The sequence below is a fragment of the Lipophrys pholis genome, assembly GCF_963383615.2.
Source record: "Lipophrys pholis genome assembly, chromosome: 19".
Lineage (NCBI taxonomy): Eukaryota > Metazoa > Chordata > Actinopteri > Blenniiformes > Blenniidae > Lipophrys > Lipophrys pholis.
Genome location: NC_137647.1, coordinates 18,205,198 through 18,223,645, shown reverse-complemented (window position 1 = coordinate 18,223,645; position 18,448 = coordinate 18,205,198). Strand labels below are relative to the sequence as shown.

Here is an 18,448-nt window from a genome sequence, read left to right as displayed (position 1 = left end):
ACACACACACACACACACACACACACACACACACACACACACACACACACACACACACACACACACACCATTCAGGATTCAGGATTCAGGATTCAGGACAATACAATATTTTTCAGTCAGCCTTTATTTATAATCAATCAGATAGGCGAAAATAATCATTAAACACAACACAATCTGGCAAGCTTCGTCAATTTCCTGTAAATTTCTAACACAGATTATATGTCATATTATGGTGCAGAAGTGTAAATTAGATGTGTAGAAACTGCAGCCTCTTTCTTTCAGTTAAGGCAAGGCAAAATATACATGATGGCAAAACAGGTATTTTTTTTTTCATAGAGCTGGATACCTGTAAAAAAAAAAAGAAGAAGAATGAACTCCCATACAAAGTATACACTGATGTGATGTTACAGACCTGCTAATGATTTATTTCAAAGTATTTCCACTTGAGTATAAGGTGTGCACATACTTTCTCCTTATTATTACAAACACGCACATTAACAGACATCCTTTGTCCTCTGTTTGTCTCCCTGCTGTCTACCCCGCTCAGTGCTGGAAAGGAGCACTCTCTTTAATTGCATTTCTCCACCCATTGATTATTTTAATGGTGTTCCCCGCTACACAGTGGGCCTGTATGCGCCTACACCAACTCAAGGACATCAGGCAGGTCTCCAGGGGAGGAAAATAGAATCTATCCATCCACCTGGTTCCTGTCTGGAGATGTGCTTGCCAGCTTTACACGATCAGAACTGGCTGTGATCGACCGCCACCATCACCAGTTTACATCAGAACAATTACAAACGTTTCTGCTCACCCTCCCTTTGTTTAACTTATAGTGGGATTTATGATCAGGTGTCTCTTCAGATAAAATGTGTAAGTATATAACTAGTCTGCGAAAGAATTCGAGGACTGAACCATACTGCTGTGGTCTTCTGACATTTATTAAAGTGCTACGCCATTCATAATACCTGGCAGTTTTCCATCCACCTGCATTTAGATTGGCATTTGCCTCTCGATGTCTTACGTAGTCGCTCATTAACCTGTCACCCTGATCTTCAGGCCATTCTTTTTCTCACTGCAATTACTTTGGGAAAATTTAATAGGGATGTGCAAATGAACAGTGATTAGCTGTGACCATGGTGACACAGTCATTTTCCCTACTCTCTGAGAGGCAATGTGCAATGTGGTGAGAACACCATGTCCACATGCAACGAATCTCGCATGTACAGTATGTGGAAAACCCATCGCATTGCACCATTTCAGTGAATCGTGAACAATGTTTAAACAAATATCAAGACACGATGCAGCTTTCACATTCATCAAGAATGGCTTTAAATGTATTGTTAAACTAAAGCCTTTATTGACAGTTAAACTCCAAAACAGACAATAACACAGTCAAGCTTCAAAATTAGTGAAAGGTTCTATAAGGACCTTGGTCACTATTAGTTTGTTTTAGTACAAGAAATGTACAAACACAATACTGATCGGTGTCAAGTCCTTTAAATGTCATTGTCTCAGATATACACCACATTGTCAAAAAGTATTCCCAAGAAATTGATTCATTATTGAGTTTTACTGATCCCATAATCATGTATTACACTGAAATAACTATTATATTGTAAAATATGGCACACGTTTTGAGTAGTTGGCGGCCAATAGATTTCATCATACCAGGGGTAAACAATTTTAATTCCTCTTAACTCCTGTCCCTTGCAACTTTGCCTTTTTAAAAATTCAACCTTGAATACATTTTATCAGTTTCACACATGCACACTACGTGACTTAAATCATCCATCACTCAATCAGCCCGGCTAGTGTTACCCTCCTTCCATATACTCTAAAGTGTATATCATACATATAGCATCTTTAGGGCAAAGACAATTTATACCTTCGTTTCCTTGAAGCCACACAGTTATTCAAACAAATAGCGAAGATTTGACACGTATAGGTCAAGCACAACCAGTCAGCCTGTAGCATATCTCAAAAGTTAGCTTTGTTTTTATTCAGTTTATTTATTATTTTCTGTGTTGTATGCTAAATGTGAGCAAATATGAAAGTCATCCCTGTTGGGTACATTATAAAGAAGAAAAAAAAAAAAGAAAAACAAATAAGGTGTCATCACGTCTAGAAAAGTCCCCACGACCATTACTGTGTCCTTGTGAGTATATATATATATTCGTTCCTCAAGACTCGTTTTCTTCTCCATCCTTGTATCTCTTCTGTCCCGGCGCGGCGGATCTGGGAGGCTTTATTCGCTCTGGGCCTTCTTTAGATGGTCTGGCTCCACGCTCACCAGCTGAGAGTCCTCAGTCACCTGCAATAGGCCCTGCACCTCCGGGCCGTCTACACTTACCAGCTCGCCTTCCTCCACGTCCACGTGCACCCCCAGCCCGTTCTTCTCTCCCTCCGCCTGCAGCTCCGCCTCGCTCACCTCCACCATCTCCGTGTTCTCCAGCGCCTCCTCCTCCCCTTCTCGGATCTTCTTCACGTGGAAGGTGAAGGGGGGAACGCGGTACACGGACGTCTTGGAGCGGGCGTACACCGTGTGGTCAGGGGTGAGGGATTTCTTCATCTTCTCTCTGGAGGTCTTCATCTTTGCCCTGCGCTCTTGGGTGGGCGTCATGCGGGTCCCCAGCTTGCCGATCTTCTTCTCCAGGCTGTGTTTGGTTTTCTCCAGGTTGTCGCGGGTTTTCTGCCTCGTCTTCTCCAAGTTCTCACGGGTTTTTTGCCTGGTCTTCTCCAAGTTCTCCCTGGTCTTTACTTTAGTCTTCTGCATTTGCTCTTTGGAGAAGGCTTTCTTGATGGTGTCTACTTGTTGTTTGGTGGAACGTTGGAGACGTTTTGTACGAGATTCTTCTACAATCTCCTCAATCTCCACCTCTTCATCGGAATTGGCTGGAACTCCCTCTTCGGGTATCTGCTGAAGGCCCTCCACTGTTTTGCCCTCAGCCACGGCCTCTGGTTTAGATGTCTTTGGTGGCTTCACTTGGTCCTGAGGGCACAAAATACAAAGTATTAGAAAACCCGTGAGACCACGCCAAAGGAATTTCCATTGGAAATGTGACAATTGGAACAATGTTTTCCGTCTGACATTTGCTACTATATTAGCAGACACAGCTCTCCACTGATGGTGTGATTCATGCAAATTGTGGCCTTTCATCCAGTGTGTCGTTAAAGTTATCAGCCTGACACAGTGAAGATTGTGGAGGGAATGTAAAGCTGCAACAATAAGCATGACAATCTACACACAGTAAAGCGCTCAGAGCAGTTCACACCATGGAGCTGGTGCATAGTGCCATCTAGTGGTGTCAGATATGTGCCAGCAGAAGCAGTTGTTTTACATTTTCTAGCTGACAGACAAACAGCTGGCATAGTCACATGTTTATAAGAACTCTTGTTGGGCTTAGAAGAAAACCGATTTTAAGTGCAAGGATGTCATAATGAAACTGAAGTTGAACTGTAGCATCTAACCACATGTGAATTTCCTGTCAATGCAGAATACAAAGTGCACACACTGGGTATTTAAGGCGAGATTGTCAAATGAACCAAAGTAGAAACACCAGATACAAAGGTTGGGGAAGTTTAATAATAATGTAGGGATTGCAGATGTCGGACTTCATGATGACATCCTTTACATTTTATCATATATTACAACATCATACGAGTGTCACTCTTGGGCGGACCAGTTTGCAATCAAGCTATTTCCCCTTTTCACCACACTGTTTTTTGCAAATGTGATATTTTAAACTGTTTGACTGCATCTGCTGCCAACCGATGACTACTTTTAGTGAACGTATTCATAGTGTTCAGGAGGATACATGTGGTAGCAGACACCCACACAGGGAGAAACAGCACTATGCCAACAATGTGAGCCTCCCTATGACAGCGCGTCTCTAATCTCTAGAGGGATCGATGGTCTCCACCCTGCCGTAGTGCTCGGTGCCACACCTCACTGCTTCACTGTGGGTTTTAGTCTCCACACCATTTTCATCCTCATTGTCTTTGTATACAGACATGATGTTGTTACATTCGTCGCCTTTATATGGAGGCCGTCTCAACGTGTGTGGTGGCAGTGTGAGTACAGCCTGTGCAGAGAAACACACATTCACACATTAACCTCAACACAGGCTTTTGGATTGTGGGAGGAAACCTAGGTGCAGATAGAAAACACATGCAGACATGCAAGCTCCACATAGAAATACCCTAAAGGCATTAATACTTTTTTTTTAATTTGATATGAAATATGATTGCAATTGTTTTAATCATCTGACATTTATTTGGGGATTATTAGTGTGGGGAAATTTATAATTTCTTTCATTTATCTATACAGGCACCTCTCAAAGGTTAAGATTTATTATTTTTGTTTTTTAACACTCATACATAGATTCTAAAGCATTTCAAGCTCTTTTAAAATCTTAACTGTGTATTGAGGAATATAACTATAGGACATCTGATCCTAATGAATATTCTAATATTTTGAGTTACTTGATTTTTTATGAGTTATAAACATAATATTTGAAGAAATATAAACTATACATTGTTGAAATGTTCAAATCAGACTAAAATGGATTGGGCTTTACATAATAAGCATGCATTTTGGCCCTTAATAGTCTTAACATGCTTTATTTACTAAGTCACATCAAGCCATTCACTCTCACAGTCATTCACACAAACACAGTGAGCAGTGGCATTTTGGGATTAAGGTCACATCTCAAACCACTTCTTTTATCATATTTAAGTGCTACAGAATTATAGGAGGTTGATTTCAGTGAGAAAAACAACTTTCCGCTCAGTTTTGTGTCAGTGTGAATTCAATCAGGCTGCAGTCATTTAGCTGAGCAAAAATCAAGTCAGTATCTCAAACGTGTCAGTCACTTCTAACACAAGTGAGAATCTGGCGTGGAATCACTCGCTCTCCACTAATTTTACAGATAGGACTGTTCATTTGCGTCTGTTGCTGGGTTTTTTTTGTGTGTGTGTATTTTTTAGCAGAAAGCTCTTGAAATGTGACATAGAATAAGATAAATACATTTATAATAGAATCTGGGGTGGTATTAAACACATAGATGTGTATTGTTTAACCAGTAAAAAACATTTTACAGGACAAGGACTCTTTTGCTTTTCAATAATTAGTAGTTTTAATAGTACTACGAATGTAGAATAGTCATAAAAAGAGCAAATAACTTGTTGAACAAGCTTATTTTTCTTCACACTATCCAGCTTCTGATAGATAAACAGCTGTCGGACCTCATAAGCAGCATATCTCCCTGGGCAGTTCAGATATTGCCATACGATCCAATCATAAAACAGACATTGCCTCCATATCTGGTGCTGTATATGGTGTGGACCTGGCCGACCTGCTCTGTATGTGTTTATTTCGGGCTGGCCTTTCCCTCTCTCTGGATTCCATCTACCGTTCTCTGGCTACCAGCCACGGTAGCGCTCAGCCCTACCGACACAACCCCCCCCCCCCCCCCCCCCCCGTCCCCGTCCCCGTCCCCGTCCCCGCCCCCCGTCCCCGTCCCCGCCACACAGCCCCCCCACCTCCACCCTCACACAGCAACAGATAAACACAGCGGCTGTCACCATCGCAACCACCTCCTCATGTCGTCTCTGGTGGGCAGTGAGAGTTTATCCCGATAAACAGCTGACACCTCTGAGACAATATGCTGTGTGAGTGGGGCACAATTAAACAGAAATAAATAGAGTGGCCTCTTTTGTAAATGTACATGCGGAGCGAAGTGAGTGAGGAGGATTATTTCAATGAGACATATTTTGGAGTACGCGAGCGCATGACTCTCCTGAAAAATGTTCCTTTGTATAAAAAAACAAACATGCTGTGAATGTCTGTTTAAAATGCAGTTTGAGTGACCTCATATGTCCCTGGCAAAGCTTGTTGCTGCTGGAAGGGTTTAAACTGAAAGAGACTATTAGTGGAGTTCTGCTTCTGGAAGTTAAGGCAACTGCTGGGGAAATTACAAACATAAAAATGTCATAGCTTTGGAAGACACACACACACACACACACACACACACACACACACACACACACACACACACACACACACACACACACACACACACACACACACACACACACACACACACACACACACACACACACACACACACACACACACACACACACACACACACACACACACACACGCACACACACTGTTTTCTTTCCACGAAGCCAAACTAAGAACACCTGAAGAGAAGGTTCCTGGGCCAATGGAAAACTGCATTGCATGGTGGGAACAGGTGAAGTCATACAGCAGCGGTGAAAATACAACGTGGTGAAAGCATGCCATTGTACAAAGAGAAAAAAGCTTTCCATCTTTGTACAAGGAATTACTTTGATTTCAGGGTTGCAGAACTGCCAGAATGGCAGTTATTCAGCATTCCTGTGTGTTTCGGACAACACTGAAAAGCTCATGTCACTAAGGTGAATCTTTTCCCAGGTTAGTTATTCTGTGGGAATCCTTGGGTTATTGTAATGACTGGTACATGGGTACAAAAACCTAAATTTATCTGCTTCCTTGAACTTTTGAATTTTCTATATATATCATAAATGCTTTTGGAGTTATGGATGTGAGAGGTGTGCATGCCACTATAGGAGAATAGGAGTGGAATTTTTTAAAAGGGTTGTCTGGCTGGTTTATTAGCTGTAAAAAGTTGATAAAATTATGGTTTTTCAAACTTGCTCTTTGCAAACATTTACAACACTGTTTGCAATTATTATATATTTCAGAAAGTTAAAAGACAAACACAAAAAACCCACTATGATATAATATGAAGCTTTGCTTAACGAGGACAAACCCATTAAATGAGTGTTTTAACATCTAAATCGATACTGATATATTTGAAACAAGTTAAACATGATTTGAAGTTTTGTTTTTGACTTTTATTCTCGAGCTCCCGTTATGCTTTGTAGTCGGTTTGTTGTATTGTTTTGTATTCATCATAATTTATTATTCTATTAGATTTTCAAGCGGTTCGGGATATTGCTTCTTGGAACATTTCATTCAGTGTTTACTTTTGTTAAAACTCCTCCAGAGTGTGTGGAAACTGTGGTAACACCAGTTGAACCCTGTTTAAGTTCTGCAGGCTGATTACAAACCAACGGGGAGAGAGCTTCAGGACGGTTATGTTAAGTCCATTAGCGTCCCTGTATTACCTTCCCATCTCCGCATACTTCCCAGCAGTGGAAAAGTCAGCACAGTGTGTGTGTATGTGTGTGTTTACTGACAGGTGCCAGGGTTTTGGTGGCTCGGGACGAGTGCTCTACTCTGAGAAAAATGTCTCGAGCTGATGTTTCTTTGTGTGAATTATACCTCATGGAAAGGTTGGCTGGAAGGAGAGAGAAGGCACAATCTCTGCTTGTGTGCGATTTGCTCAGGCAAAACAACAAGGGGTTGGGACCCAGCACAGGAGAGGCAATCAAAATGTTCCAGGGAAAATCCTGGTAAACAACAACAACCCCGAGGAGGGAAAAACACAGGGGGAAGCATGAACACTACAAGTGGGAGATCTGATACTTTCCGCTTTGGGAATCCGGGTATTACATGAAAATATTCATCAAGAATACCAATGCGCCTTCCTTGTATAAATATTACCAGAGGCAAAATGTTCTCAGTGTGACTCATACACAGGCTGGAAGATAATGTAATCGCTGACTGTTGCCATGGACAACAGAGGAAACAGTGCCCTCATTCAGCACTATACTGGGACCACAGCAGCTTCCATTAAACCCACTGGCATCTATCAGTCTCGGCCGCCTTCTCCAATTCTTTACCGACTCTTAAAAGGTCTCCACTAATCCAGCGAGTCCACCCTTCGATGCTAGATATTTAAATACATCGCCACTGACAGCAATGGCAGAAATCTGCCACAAATGACAAATCTTTACCAGCATTACAGTTTATTAATAGCCAAAGTGTCTGGGATTTCAAAGCAGCGAGGCTGACAACTGTTTAGATAGCGAATCTTGATGCAATAACAGATGATTCTGATCCAGCTACACGATCGCAAATGCTTCACACTGTTGCACATGAACAGACACACACCGTTCCTTTTGAGGCAGTGTGATGAAAGGCTTCTCCGGTGAGTCACAGGAGCAGCTGTCTGATCCCGTCCAGTCCTTGCAGCTGTGCACTTCGCTTTCACAATGAGTGATATCACTGACCCATGTGCCCCTGGAGGCTGGGTGAAGGCCAAACGACAGATTGACATGAGGCGGAGTGGGAGGTTTGCGTGCAGGAGTCGCGCACAGGCGGATGCTTTGAACTGTACAGAGCGCTGGAATAAAGACACTAATATGCTCGGGTCATTAATATTGACGCCTCCCACTCTCTCTCTCTCTCTCTCTCTCTCTCTCTCTCTCTCTCTCTCTCTCTCTCTCTCTCGCTCTCTCTCTCTCTCTCTCTCTCTCCTGAACAGGGCTCAAACAATTCACAGAGGAGCAGCCAGCTGCCTGCTAACTAAAGCATATGGGGGTGACTCTTGTGACTCACACAATGCAGATTCTGTCCCATCGCACTTCCCTGCTCCTTTTAGAAAACAACCTACTCTGATGGCACTCTGTTTGAGAGTCCGTCCAGCACGTAATGGAAACGCTAACAAGCGATCCCGCTCTGTCCACAGCCGGATCGACTCAATGAGAGGGCTTCTGTGAACCACACCGCCACAGGAAGGGAGTTCCTCGGGCTTTGCTGTCACAGTGATTTGTGAATTCACACACGCGGGGAAACCCTTCTCCACACAACGCAACCTTCTTACGTCTGCGACTCTCGGCCTGCTGGAATTCCACCGGCGTCAGCAAAGATGGAAAATTGACTTTTCCATTTACATGTCGGTGTGAAATGGCAGCTTCACTGCTGGAATATATTACATAATGAGCGGCGTCTCTCTGGAAGCACCTCCAGTATTGACAAAGAGGCTCAGTGAGGGAGAGACTTAACGTTTCCTTTCATGACGAAAACTCATTTAGGTGTAAAACAGTTGGTTTCTTTGTTGTGGCGTGGCGGATAATCTTTGAAAATTTTGCCATTTGCTTGGTGGTTTGATGGGTCGGATCGGACTTTCTTGCGGGCCGGTTTTGGCCCACGGACCTCACGTTTGACACCCCTGATCTAAACCCCCATCTTTGCTCCACTCCATGTAGTTTATTGCGGTTGTATTGGTTTTCCTGAACAGCTCTGTGCTTAAAAAAAAAAGAAAGAAAAAGAAAAATCCATAATAAACAAGATGTATGTCAGTTTGAGACTGCTTCTCTTGTTGAACCCCCTCACCTCTGCTTGTATAATAAATTCACACCTAAACACTATTATATTACAACAGATGGATGGATGGATGGATGGAATGGTAAAAAAATTATTAAATTCTCCCATCTCTCCACAACAAATCAGAAATTTCCACCCCACAGGATTATATGGAGTGCAGGTTGAGTGAAGTTGCCAGTACGAACTCACTCCTGAGCCCCGCTTTAGGAAACTTTACCTCCTGAATGACATCATGATAGTTTAATGAGTAATGATCACTAAAGTCCAGCCAAGTAACACCTGGGGGTGCAGGAAGGAAGCCAATCACCTCTCATTTCTTCTTTGTTTTGGACTAAGCGTTTGTTTCTGTGTTCGAGTCAACTGAGGCCTTCAAGGCGGAAAAAAACCCAGAGCTGGATTCTTTACGTGAGCCAATAAATTATCTAGATTATTTATTGAATTTGATGGTAAAAGAAGGAAAACGAATCTCGTTCTCATCTCCCACACTGACAACATGATTCAGGCATGAATTATATTATTTATAGATTAATCACCCTAAACGTCTATGTGCATGCAAACTCTAATGCCAGCGTCCTGGCACGCTGTCAGCGACAGCATATGATTCAAACAGCCGGTACACGAACAGCAAACCTTCACAGTGAGTAACCTGACTGGTTCCACTGCAGAGATTCACACGCAACGTGTAAAGTTACAGGAATAACAGTTATATTAATACTGAATGTATGGATGCAGCTTTCATGCCAACTTTTACATTTCAATAGATATATTATCTCCATGGTGCTGCACAGCTGCAGGGTGTACTTAAAGTAGTTTTGAGATATGGGCTTCTAATAGTCATTTTTATGAGTTAAATACTAAACAAGCTTGATGTTACCAATTACTAATGCATGACCAGACAAACACTTTAATAAGGAAGTAATAGATTAATTAATTATTTAGTGCGGCCGATTGCTAAGTTCATGCCTGCACAATGAAACAGGATAGGACACCATACCGCTGCATTGCTACGAGTGTATTTATAATCGTAGGCCGCATAACGGTTTCCTTTAATACACCAACTAAGATCATCTGGCCAACTTTGTATTTAGGCTATGGCCTTGTAGTTGAAAGGTGTGTCTACAAATCTTGGAATAAACAGCATGGTGAGTATCAGCAGCTTCCACGGAGTCGGGATGTGGCATGAGGACACATTTCTGTTCGCCAGCCAAGCGACAACTACAACTGTTTGATATGAGGGGGCGGGGGGTTGGGTGGGGGGGTGACCTGATCGCTTTCCCAGCCATTAAATCCTGTCTACTGGGTGTGAAGGAGCATGTACAGTGATGAGCAGGAGCACTGCTCAGCCTCAGATCAGGAATCTGGTTATTTCAACAGGTGGAGGTTAAGTCCAAGCTGTCGTCTGCAGATGGTGGACATCTGACGGAGCGGAAAAGCTCCTTCAGACATAAACTGCTTCTTCCAACGTGTGTGAAGGAGCTCTATCGTAGATCCTGAGGAATCCCACAGCAGACTCTACGAACAACTCACAATTTTATCTTTCGCTGACTTGAATTCTTCACTGTACTTAACCTGTGCCTTTGCTGTCGACTTTGCTCCTGTAACAAATACAATTATCTATAATAAAGGGTCTTATTTTATGTTTAGTCATCTTAACTGCTCTCAACTCAGCTCATCCTTGTCTAAACCAAGAAGAAAACAGCTCAAAAGCACAAAATCCAAGTGGCAGACATTCACATTGGCCTATGAGGAGAAACGTTTGGTGTTTGAGGTCAGCATACACTAATAAAACGAGTCTGTAAACAAATCCCAAAGCTCGGCTTATATTACACCCTCAACATGTACCTCGTAAAAATCACAAAAGTACACAATATAATCTAAAACACACACAGTTTCACAAGTTCATAAAGTAATTTGAGAGACTTTATCAAACAAGACGACACATAAGATCTTGGTTGATCATAACAACTATATGAAAACTAGTTTTTTTGAAATTGCAATGATTATTATACATCGTAGCGAGAGGAGTATGAACTAGTGCACATTTGATCTGAATAGGAAAAGCAGAATCGACATGTAATATGCATGAGAATGTACAATTACGCTTGCCCCATTTTCCACATGGCTACTTCCTTTTCATTTTCAGAGACACTCACTTTCACTCCTACGAATGGGCAATCAAACACTCAACAATTAACCTCAACACACCCCCAGCAAAAACACGTAAACTCGGACCAGAACCGCCCCCAAACCCAGACTCAAACTGGAGATATTTACACCGTGAGGCGAGAGGGCTGATCACTTTTTTTTTTTATTTAAATACAGAGAAACGAGCTAAATCATAAAAAGAAAGACATTTCCAAAGAAACGCTTGAGAGCTGAAATATGGATTGATCTGGTTTGAGTTTCTTTCCTTTTCATGAACAAAAATGTTTGCTTGGCTCAGAATTCTTCAAAGAAGAGAAAGAATTCAGCTGATGAGAGCCGTCTGTCCAAGATTTGATCCCAACCAAAAGAAAAGGGCTCTCTGGCTCCGTTATGCTGGAAAACCAGGAGAGGAAATATTAGCTTGACTTTGACGTAATCGTGTGATATTTTGGGAAACTAAAATATTTGTGTCCTGCGAGAGACATTATAGTCATATCTGCACAGAAAATGTTTGGTGTAGAAATAACAGTTACTTCTAAGAAACGTCATGTAATTGTCCAGGCATCCAGCGTTTTTGATTTCAAATCATTTTCAGACCTTGAATTAAAAAAGTTTGATCAACAGTCTTTCTAATAAGTTTGACAACGGCTCGCCGTGGCTGTATGGTCACCATGTGTTTCCATAGGTTTTTTTTTGTGTGTGTATATTTATCAATCATTGACTAGAACTGAACCTTTTATCAACGCCGGGGCTCAGGTCTGATGGAGCCTGACGTAGTAGCTGCCAGATATCTTACACAGCAGGACAGAAGGGCGTAGAGGAGGGACTGGAGGAGAAAGGCACAGTGTTATTCATTGATAGTGAATGAGCCGCGCTCTTGGCTGTGGATTACATGTCACAGGAGGAGTAAATTGGTCTAAGTTGATAGTGGGAGCGATAAGGGAGAGAATCCGAGAAGAAGGGAGGAGAAGGATTGGGCCCGCTGGCAAGGAGGGGCTGTGACATGCCAGCACGGTGATTCACAACACTAACTTGGTCCTGCGGGTTGAGAGCTCGCTTTTTTTGGTGGAGTGGCTGGCAAATCTGTGCAAAGTGCTTCATCGCTGGTCTTTTTTGTGGCGAGGCCGACATCCAAGCTATGCACGGAAACAAAGACTTCGAGAGCCGAAGAGGCCAAAAGCTTTGGCTGGACGTGTGGAGAAGTGGAAATGGGTTATTGCCGAGTCTGGGCAGTATTAAAAGCTGTTAAAGAAATGTGGGCTGCGGCTGGTGGCTGAGATTTGAGCTCTCAAGGGTCGGTATGGCCGGAGTGGAATAAGAAGACGGTAACCGAGAAGACTTACATCCTCCTGATAGAGTTGACCACATGGCCGCCGCTGTCCTTGAGCTGCAGCCAAAACACACCCTGATTGCAGACACGCAGCAGTGCTGTCTGACTCACTGGGGGACCCTGAAGTATCACGTTGCACAAACTAGATTAATCCATATAATTAAACGGACAATGTGCATCACGAAACACGGACACGTGACGCCCCATTTCTGAACAGCTGAGTCACGGCTGTTGAAAGGATGATTATTAAATGTAGGAATTCACAAGATGATGGATTGGAACGACAAAGCAGTGAGTGGTAATGCCTAACAGGGTCTGACTGAGGTTTGGGGGGGCGGCGGCGATTCTGTGTGGAGTTTGCATGTTCTCCCTGTTGTGTACATGGATTTTCTTCAGCTATGTGGCGCAGGTTTTCTTCAAGAGACCAATGTCATGGGTGAAATGTTCTAACCCATGGATGTGAATGTGTGTCTGTGATGTCTTATCGGCTGGGATTCAGGCCATTGAAATGGAAGAGAAGATGAACGGAAGCAACTGACTGGGTCCAACCACAGAAACACAAAAACTTCTCCTTTAATGATATTTCAGTAGGAAATGCTCCCTCACACAGGCTTTCTACTGTTGCCTGTGTTCGTAGAAGCAGAATGTATGTTAAACCTTTGTCAGAACAAACAGCAGGACTCAACCAAATAAACCAAAACCTACTGGAATAGTTCAGACCATTATCAAATGCCACCATTAGATATTCACAGGACTGCCAGGGAAAGTAAGTAAACCCTGGTTTTAATGAGTGGTTGAACCTCTGGCAGCAATGAACTCGACAAAAAGCTTCCAGATGATCAGACTTTCACAACAGATTTCTTCTGCCAAAGCCAAATGTAGGAGGGCTTTATGAGCCAAATGTGGCAACGAGGTGGCGCCGGGTAAATATAAGGGAAGGTTGCCCATCATGAAGGCAGGTGAATGCTGACCCGGAAGGGCATACAGGTTCTGTCCGCCGTCATGCCGCTGCGATTGGTAGGGTTTTGTTGACGCACTGGAAAGGCCCGTCGTAGTACTTGTTTTATGGACACAACAAAGCATCGCTTGTGGCACAAAGAACTGGAGCATGACTGTTTGTTGGACACCAAGCAGCGACCGGAGTGGCATACAGAGGACCAAACAACACGCCAGCCAAGCCAAACTGGGGTCGGTGCTCCCTCAGTAGCCGGTAACCGGTAGCCGGAGAGCATTGGTACCAACTGTGATGGAGAGTGAAAAACGGGTTTTTAGGGAGCAGCAGTTCATAGTAGCTGAATGTGTTTAGTGAACAGTGGCACAGCTGGACTTGATCCATTTGAGGATGAGCGTTAGACTAAAATCGTTTCCTCCGCTTTGTTATTGTACCAGTTAATGAAAAAACTCATAAGAAGCGAGATTTCTTAGGGAAACACAGCTGCTTAACGACCTGAATATCATATCAAACGACAAAACATGAACATTTCAAACAGTTTTGCTTGATTACTTCACTTGAAATAAAAGTTGATTCAGAAAGAGCAGTGATATCCAATAGAGTCAGAGAGAAAACATGCAGGGAGAGTGTGAATCACTGATCACTTATGGGCCTCAGAGCTTCGATGACAGGCTATTTGCACCTTAAGCAGAGGAAAAATAATAAACCCCCCAAGAAGCTGCTTCAAGGGTGCTTACAGTCATGGAAATGTTATTCTAAACCCCGAGAGGCTCCGGATGATAACACAACACATGTTCAACAGTGGATTCAAGCACATTTTAATATATGACTTACTAAAATGCGAACACGTTGAGGTTGAGCGTCACTGCCAAGACGTGATTACAGTAGAGCTACGGGAGCAGCATTAACGTGAATCTAATCCCTATAACGTCGAGGTGTGTGAAATACCGTCATGTACATGTGATATCAAGCAGTCTCACGGGCTTTCTACTGTACCTATATTAAGCTGTTACTTCAGCACAGGGGTTTTCAAAGTGTGGGAGGATGACCCCCCCAACCCTTCTCTCCCCCCTCCCCTCCCACATAGCGTGAACCATTTTGCATCCCTTCTCAAACTCTCACACTCTTTTATGCCATGGAAGCATTTTTGGCTGAATGCCGAACTTTTTCCACATTATAAGATATTATTGTTAATGGCTGTTGGGAGCCAAAACTAATAAGCGTAACTATTCTAGTGCCAATTATATGGTCTCATTTACAAATATCTGATAAGTCTTTATAACGACTATGCAACTGTCGTCACCGTCACAATATTGCACTAAAGTATAAAAATATGTCTCTATTACATGACAGTAAATTAACTTCTATAAATATGTGTTTTCATACAACAGTTATCTGTTTTCCCTCCATTTATTTCTTGTTATTACGATTTTTCCTGACGCAGTGCCCCCACAGAGAAACTTAGGCACCGTAAAGACACATTCTGTTTCATCAGACTGCAGTCGTCAGTTCATGCAAACACTTCCTGATAAGCAATGCACATTTGGTAAACATGTCCGGCCCCACCCTGCTGCTGCCAGGGGATCTCGCACGCTATCATCATGGCAGGTTTAATAATAAGGCGTCCCTGTCAAAGTCTCTCTGGCCTACAAATCTGGGAAGTATGCGGTTATTCTCAGCGAGCGCACACGGAAACGACCCTGGGGAGAAAAAACGGGCCTCGTCCGGCTGAAGCCGGCGTGGCCTTAACAAAGCAGGGTACGGGGGTCTGACACACTGTTGGCTTGTCTTACTCAGATTCAAGCTTCAGCGAAAGGCAATAGCAGTGAGGAATGGCAACACGCACATACACAGACACCACCACAATATTTGATTGATTCCGCAGACCTCCACCTCTACGTGCCGTACCGTAGCCCTCATCTTATTGGTCGCCGTGCTCGACTCAATCTGACACATTAACACACGCACATGGACAGTGGTGGAAAGGGGTGAAACCTGACTGGGAGCCAGTGTTGACTTCTGCCATCAATACCTGACCAGCTCATCCATCCGTCAATTAAACTGAACACTGAGCTGCCACCCCATCCCCCGGCAATAAATAGATCTGTGGGAGCCCAAAAAAAGCAGCCCCCCTGCAACATAGTGGCTGCACTCATACAACTGCTCTGAGACTAAAAAGCTTCACAGTGAGAGAAGAACAACACATCCAGTATTACCATCAGGAAACACAGCAGAGGAACCTACATCGATAAAAAATATAGAGATTGAAATCATAAAAAAACTAAATGAGAATGACATCTGTCAGCTGCAAGCCCAGGCAAGAGGAATAAGTGAAACTATCTGCACAGAGTGAAATCGTGCAGAAAAATCATGCAGGATCACGAACAGCAGGGGGCACCTGCTTTACAGAGTAATTTATTGAGGCCCAGCCTCTATGATTGGATTTCTGCTAAATGCCAATAGTGTAACCTGCTCCCACAGTGTGCATCCCAGAGGGGAGATGTGAAAGGTTTGTGTCTGCCAGTCCAGATTCTGGAATAAGCTCCAGTCACGCGAGGCTTGCACACCCCCAGATTCACTCTCACTAATGCTTTTAAAACCAAATTCTTTTTTTTTTTTTAGCCCCCCGAGTGCGTTACTTTAATTCGGCGTTCAGTTTGTTGTCAGAGGACGAGCTCAAACAGGGTGAAAACGTTTTACGCATAAAAACAAAGTAAAGCCCAGCTTCTGCCGTAGCTGCAGGACATAGCAGCGCGTCCTGCTAAAAAAAGACTTGCTGAGGCAGTGGGACTGATCTCTGCTCCACTCCCACACTTTTGAATTCTAATTCATTTGTGTCTTTACTCCCTCTTTGCTTCTTTTCATTCTACAACAGCCGCACTTTCCGACTGACGCTTAAAGAAATCACAGCAATGGCCCGAAAGAAATAAAACAGGCTTATTTTAGTGCTCGCAGCAGTAATAAAGTGTCTATTTGTGCACTATGAATGTGTGAATGTGAAGTATATCCCACTTCTGGGAGGTTGCCATAATAGAGACTTACATATTCATCTTACAGGGCAGCAGCTATCTGCCCTCTGAGCACTCCGAGGCGGGGCAGTGAGCCTGTCGCAAGTCGCTCCTCATACCTGCGTTTATAGGTTTTATATTTTGTAAAGTCTGAATATAGTTTCACTGGGTAATCATGATTTCATGTGGGTTGGAAGAGGTCATCACCTGGTCTTGTTTTTTTATTCATGAAAGCCACTTCTTTTTTTTCCTTCTTTTTTTTAACCTGGTTCCACCTTTAACCCAGCAGCCTTTTCTAAACAGAGGAGAGCAGTGTTTGATTCTCGGTAAACATCCCAGCTTTGCTTGAGTTTAAGGAAAGAGTGACGCTGGCGCTCGTGTCATGGAAACCTTTGGCTTCCATCCTGCGTACTGAAACGCTATTACTCCCCTTTTTCATTTTCGCTAACAAGGGTCAAGTCATGCCGCCGTGTGACTCCACCCTCCCAGGGAGATGATGTATGGCGGAGCGCTGATGGCCTTTCAAGTGAATTTCACACTTCCTCCCAAGTTTCCCTTGTGATGTGGGGAATGCATCACCTTTCTCTTGACTAATATGTGCTAATCTAAAACCATTACTCAAGTCATTGTTTTTTTTTGTGATCACCCCATTCAGACGTGTGCAGAGGGAGAACAGAAGGGAAAGGATCTCTTGTGTTACGTCACCTGGTAGATGAGGACTTTGAAGTTGCGCCTCTTGAGCAGCTCGTTCTCGTTGTTCTCCAGCTTCTTGATCTGGCCCGCCTGCTTCTCCAGGTTGCTGCGTACCGTCTTGACGTTCACGCTCACCTTGCGCACCTTCTCCAGCATCTTGTTGACGGTGTTGGTGGTGCCGACGTGGTTCTTGGACAGCTTGGCCAGCTCCCCTTGGATGGTTGACACGGACTTCTCCATGGCCTCCTGCCGGGCCTCCAGACCGTTCTGCGTCTGCTGGATCTTATCGACCACGCCGATTATCTTGTCGAGCAGAGACAGGACCATGACCCCGTTCATCTGAGCTTCACTCTTCTCCCCAGAGCTGGTGGCCAGCACCAGGCCTGCCCCTATGGCGGAGTCGTCGTCGTCCACCGCCGGCTCGGTGGCGGCGCTGACCAGAGCCACCTCGTCGTCATCATAAGACACTTCTGCAAGACCTGCATGCTCCTTCATCACACTCGTGTCCGCCATGGCTGTCATCTCCAAATACTAAGCACTTGCACGCTCTCGACAGATAAAAAACAAAAGCTAGAGGATCCCGCACGCACAGATGTCACTCTCTAATCCCTTTCGTTTCTCGACTTTCTAAACCACTTGTTTGCCTCTTCTCACTCTGCTGTCCACTTGAAAGCTCTCCTAACCCTCGGTCTCGCACACTCAGCCCTCTCTGTCTCTCTCTGCCTCTGCTCTGGGATGCCAGCCAGCCAAGGGGAGTTGGGCCTCTCACAGCTGAAGCATGTGTGCTCTGACTGAAATGCCTCTGCTCCCTGTGAAACCAGCCAGTCAAACTTTTTCCCTTCTTACACCCAGCCCTCCACCCACGGCTCCCCCTGCCACTGCAGCTCCACCCCGTTCTGTCCTCAAGCACAGGGCAGAATAACTCCAGACTCCACCTCTCGGGGTGACCTGACACTCCTCCCTGACAGGGTGAGGTGAAGACCACTAGAAGCCAGATCACGAAAAAACATTGCTACAAACCAGATCAACATGACGGCAAT

At 43.9% G+C, this 18,448-nt stretch overlaps 1 protein-coding gene across 1 annotated transcript; it reads right to left on the bottom strand.

Moving 5' to 3' along the window:
• Positions 1-113: 113 nt before the first annotated feature.
• cavin1a (caveolae associated protein 1a) lies at positions 114-18,288 on the bottom strand. The gene is made up of 2 exons (XM_080487892.1): positions 17,421-18,288; positions 114-2,989 (listed from the first exon to the last, which is right to left on the bottom strand). Exons 1-2 carry the CDS (start codon positions 17,928-17,930, stop codon positions 2,246-2,248), a joined length of 1,254 nt encoding a protein of 417 aa, XP_080344018.1. The 5' UTR covers positions 17,931-18,288; the 3' UTR covers positions 114-2,245.
• Between the last annotated feature and the right edge of the window lie 160 nt (positions 18,289-18,448).